General features: G+C 58.7%; 1 protein-coding gene across 4 annotated transcripts in view; it reads left to right on the forward strand.

Moving 5' to 3' along the window:
- The first annotated feature begins 691 nt into the window (after positions 1–691).
- Positions 692–4,777, forward strand: part of FAM63A (family with sequence similarity 63 member A) — a 4,745-nt gene continuing 659 nt past the window's right edge. Inside the window, exons 1-10 of one of the 4 annotated variants that reach the window (XM_014960861.1) lie at positions 710–816; positions 1,060–1,427; positions 1,533–2,228; positions 2,352–2,409; positions 2,530–2,594; positions 2,740–2,898; positions 3,953–4,055; positions 4,146–4,288; positions 4,388–4,579; positions 4,766–4,777. The exon at positions 4,766–4,777 is cut by the window's right edge and continues 129 nt beyond it. In XM_014960861.1, the coding sequence (XP_014816347.1) occupies positions 1,188–1,427; positions 1,533–2,228; positions 2,352–2,409; positions 2,530–2,594; positions 2,740–2,898; positions 3,953–4,055; positions 4,146–4,288; positions 4,388–4,579; positions 4,766–4,777 (1,668 nt within the window). In that variant the 5' untranslated portion in view covers positions 710–816; positions 1,060–1,187. Of the gene's footprint in view, positions 1,428–1,529; positions 2,229–2,351; positions 2,410–2,529; positions 2,595–2,739; positions 2,899–3,952; positions 4,056–4,145; positions 4,289–4,387; positions 4,580–4,765 lie in introns of all 4 variants that reach the window. The other 3 variants (XM_014960860.1, XM_014960864.1, XM_014960862.1) reach the window with 3 other exon arrangements.

Consider the following 4,777-nt stretch of genomic DNA (forward strand, 5'->3'; position numbering starts at 1 on the left):
CCCCGCCCAGCCAAAATCCTCGTTTGTTGTTTGCTTGATTCAGCGTGCAACTTTTTATTTACTTTCCTATAAAGCTGTTTATTTCCAGAGGTTATTTATTTATTCACTTACCTATCTGTGGCTTTGTTTTTTTTTGAGATGTTGTTGATGCCTCTCCCTCCCTATCAGGAATATTTGTTGGCTTATTTCCTGATACTACGTATTTATTTATCTATATATCTGTTTATCTCTGGAGAATACATACTTATTGATTTATTTCTCTAGTTATTTTCACGCTTTATTTATTGAATTATCATTAACACCGATAATAAACAAGTAGATGGTTACTTTTGGGCACTCTCCCCTTTTTTCTATTCCCCCAACCCCTCTGCTCTGGCCCTAAAGATTCGGGAACAGCTCAGAGGGCACCGACCCCTTTGATTTCCCCCTTGGCTTTCACCACTTTCCCCAAAAAACCTCCTTTTTCCCCCCAGTTTCCCCCGGCACCGACCCCCTTGATTTCCCCCTTGGCTTTCACCACTTTCCCCAAAAAACCTCCTTTTTCCCCCCAGTTTCCCCCCTCTCTGGGTGTTTCCGTCGCGGGGAGGATTAGGGGCTCAGGAGAGCTCCCGGTGAGCCGGCGGGGGCGGGGAGGGCACCGAAGCTTGCACAGAGTGTTTAAAAGCCAATTTTCCCAAATCTCTCCCATTTCAAAGCCGAATTTCCCAAATCTCTCCGCAGGAGCATCCTCGCCGGGCGGAGTTGGCAGGAAAAGCCCCCCCCAGGAAAAGTCCCCCGCGCCGCCGTGGCTCCGCTGAACCCCTCAGCTCCTCCCAGGTCAGTTGGGGATTTTCCCTCTTTCCTCCCAAACGGGAGGGGGATAAAGCCCTCACACATCCATGGAATTCATTTTTTTTAACGGCGATTTGGAGGCGTGAGCAGCCACTGGTTTATTTTTCATTATTTTAACGCCTGTGAAGGGATGGGGGAGAAAAAAAGCCTGAGCTGAACGAGCCGTGCCCGCTCCACACAGTGGACTAATATATGTATTTATTATTTTTTTTTCTCAAAACACACAAGTTTTACCTTCTGAGGGAGAGGTTTGGGATGTGGCTCATCCTGGAGGGACCCGGAGTGTTTCCAGGGGCCTGAGCAGGACCTGCTGGAGGCAGGACACCACGGTGAGGGTCCTGCTGCTGCCTGCTCCGATGGAGCAGCCACCCGAGGGGGAAGGGATGGTCCCCAAGAAAGAAGGGATGGTCCCTGAGCAGGAAGAGGTGGTCCCCAAGAAGGAAGGGACAGTCTCTGAGGGGGAAGGGATGGTCCCCAAGCAGGAAGGGATGGTCCCCAAGGAAGAAGGGATGGTCCCTGAGCGGGAAGGGAAGGTCCCCAAGAAAGAAGAGACAATCCCCAAGTGTGAAGGGATGGTCCCTGAGCAGGAAGAGATGGTCCCCAAGAAGGAAGGGATGATCCCCGAGCGGGAAGGGAAGGTCCCCAAGCATGAAGAGATGGTCCCCAAGAAGGAAGGGACGATCCCCAAGCGTGAGGAGATGGTCCCCAAGAAAGAAGGGATGGTCCCCAAGCGGGAAGAGATGGTCCCCAAGAAGGAGGGGATGGTCCCTGAGCAGGAAGAGATGGTCCCCAAGAAGGAAGGGATGATCCCCGAGCGGGAAGGGAAGGTCCCCAAGCATGAAGAGATGGTCCCCAAGAAGGAAGGGACGATCCCCAAGCGTGAGGAGATGGTCCCCAAGAAAGAAGGGATGGTCCCTGAGCAGGAAGAGGTGGTCCCCAAGAAAGAAGGGATGGTCCCAGCCCCTTCCAGCAGCAAAGAGACCCACCAACTCCAGGAGGAGGCTGTTGGCAGGGAAGAAGTGCCAGCTGGTGGCCAGGAGAGCCCGGCACCTGATGGCCAGGCCCCCGTGGTGGACGTGCCCTCCAGCCCTGGCGTGGGGCAACCGGGCTGCGCCCCACATCTCCCCTCCCATGAGCAGCCGAGGGAAGATGCTGAGGAGGAGCAGCCCGTGGAGGGTGGGGGGGCCCTGGCGGGTGCCCCCGTGCCCAGCCCGGGTGCCGGGGCGGTGGGGGGACCGGTGGAGCCCCCCCAAACCCGTACCCCCACCCGGGAAGCGGATTTTTATTGCGTGAAGTGGATCAGCTGGAAAGGGGAGCGGACGCCCGTCATCATGCAGAGCGAGAACGGGCCCTGCCCGCTCCTGGCCATCATGAACATCCTCTTCCTGCAGTGGAAGGCAAGTGGGGGTGCAGGGAGGGGGGGTTTGGGGGGGCAGACGAGGGGGGACCGGGCCTGGCTCCCCCCTGGCTGACGAGGGGAGGGGGCCAGGGGATGGTCCCCAACGTCTCTGTGCTTCCAGGTGAAGCTGCCCCCGCAGAAGGAGGTGGTGACGTCCGAGGAGCTGATGGCACATTTGGGTGAGCTCCCTCCGGGGCTACTGGCCCCAGTAGCCAGGGGCTGACCCGTGGTGGCCCTACTAGCCAGGGGCTGACCCGTGGTGGCCCCACTAGCCAGGGGCTGATGGTGCTGCCTTGCAGGGGACTGCATCCTGTCCACCCAGCCCCGCGAACCCTCCGAGGGGCTGCAGCTCAACTTCCAGCAGGTGAGGAGTGGGACACCCAGCCCCAAAACTGATCCCTCTTCCATCTTGGGGAGCACTGGTGGCCCAAGACCACACTTGTGCTCTTGAGCACAAGACTTGGGGTGCTTCCTCATCAAGCCACCCTTGATTTTCCACCCCTCCCCAGAACATCAACGACACCATGACGGTGCTCCCCAAGCTCTCCACGGGGCTGGACGTCAACGTGCGGTTCACGGGCGTCTCGGACTTTGAGTACACGCCCGAGTGCATCGTCTTCGACCTCCTCAACGTCCCGCTCTACCACGGCTGGCTGGTGGACCCCCAGGTGAGCTGGCCCCACGGGGCACTGGAAGAGGATGGGTTTGAATGGGATGTAAAGAAGAAACGAGGGTGGTGAGAGACCCGGGTTGCCCAGAGAAGCTGTGGCTGCTCCATCCCTGGAGGGGTTCAAGGGCAGGTTGGAGGGGGCTTGGAGCAACCTGGTCTCCTTAAAGATCTCTCAGCCACTAGAAGGGATGGAACTGGATGAGCTTTAAGGTCCCTTCTACCCCAAAATGTTCTGTGATGCTATGGCGATTCCAACACTTCCCTGGATTGGAGGGAACCTTTAAGTTCATCAAGACCAACCATCAACGTCTCTGAAGGCCCTTTCCCAACCCAAACCCTTCTGGGGCTTTGGCTCTGACCCTACTGGACAATGGCCCTGCCCATGGCAGGAGGTGGGAGTAGAAGAGCTTTGAAGGTCTCTCCCAACCCCAACCCTTCTCTGATGGGTCCTTGGTGGGTCCTTCCCCGTGGTGGAAGCCACCAGCTCACCTTGGACGTCCTGGTTGATGGAGCCGTGGTGCAGCTGGTTGGGGAAGGTTCAGTAAGCCAAAAAGTGAGAGATTTAGGTGAGATCTCAGGGAGAACTTGTTTGGTGTGAGGGTGGTGAGAGCCTGGCCCAGGTTGCCCAGAGAAGCTGTGGCTGCCCCATCCCTGGAGGGGTTCAAGGGCAGGTTGGAGGGGGCTTGGAGCAACCTGGGCTGGTGGGAGGGTCTAGATGATCTCTGAAGGTCCTTTCTCAACCCAAACCCTTCTGTGATGCCACGGATGGGGCTTTGGCTCTGACCTTAGTGGACAATGGCCCTGCCCATGGCAGGAGGTGGGAGTAGAAGAGCTTTGAAGGTCTCTCCCAACCCCAACCCTTCTCTGATGGGTCCTTGGTGGGTCCTTCCCCGTGGTGGAAGCCACCAGCTCACCTTGGACGTCCTGGTTGATGGAGCCGTGGTGCAGCTGGTTGGGGAAGGTTCAAACTGAGCCATCCTCTCTCTGGGTGGAGAGCAGAGCCCCCCAGACCTGGTCCTCACCCCCCCCTCTGGCCCTTCCCCTCCCCACAGAGCCCGGAGGTGGTGCAGGCCGTGGGCAAGCTCAGCTACAACCAGCTGGTGGAGAAGATCATCACCTGCAAACAGGCCAGCGACTCCAGCCTGGTGAGCGAAGGTAACGGCCCCCTCCTGGGCCACCTGCTCCCCAGGGGACCCTGGGGGGTGGGCTGGACACCCCATCCCACCCCCGTTGTCCCCCCCCCAGGGCTGGTGGCCGAGCAGTTCCTGGAGTCCACGGCCTCCCAGTTGACCTACCACGGGCTGTGTGAGCTCACGGCCGCCGTCCGGGAGGGCGAGCTCAGCGTCTTCTTCCGCAACAACCACTTCAGCACCATGATAAAGCACAAGGTGGGGGCTCCAGACCCTGCCCCACAGCTTCTATGGGGCCAGCAGACCCCTCCCCAACACTGACCAGGGTCAGATTGTCCCCTCTCCCCCTTTCCCCAGGGCCACCTCTACCTGCTGGTGACGGACCAGGGCTTCCTGCAGGAGGAAGGGGTGGTCTGGGAGAGTCTCCACAACGTGGAGGGAGACAGTTGCTTCTGTGACACCCATTTCCACCTCAGCCACGCTCCGGGCAAGGAGGGGGCCACCATGACCCCCCCGGACCACCACCTCCAGCAGAGACAAGTGGACCAGGTTAGGGGACAACCGGTGGTGGTGGTGGTGGGGGGGGGACACCTGGATCCTGTCACACCTCCCAGCGGGGGGGTGCTGCAGGGATTGGACCTTCTGTGCTGAAAGCCCCTCTCCTCTTCTTTTTTTTGCCCCTCTCCTCTTCTTTTTTTGCCCCCCTCCCCTTCTTTTTTTGCCCCCCCCCTCCAGGATTACATGATT

The sequence above is a fragment of the Calidris pugnax genome, unplaced genomic scaffold (assembly GCF_001431845.1).
Source record: "Calidris pugnax isolate Ruff unplaced genomic scaffold, ASM143184v1 scaffold469, whole genome shotgun sequence".
NCBI lineage: Eukaryota > Metazoa > Chordata > Aves > Charadriiformes > Scolopacidae > Calidris > Calidris pugnax.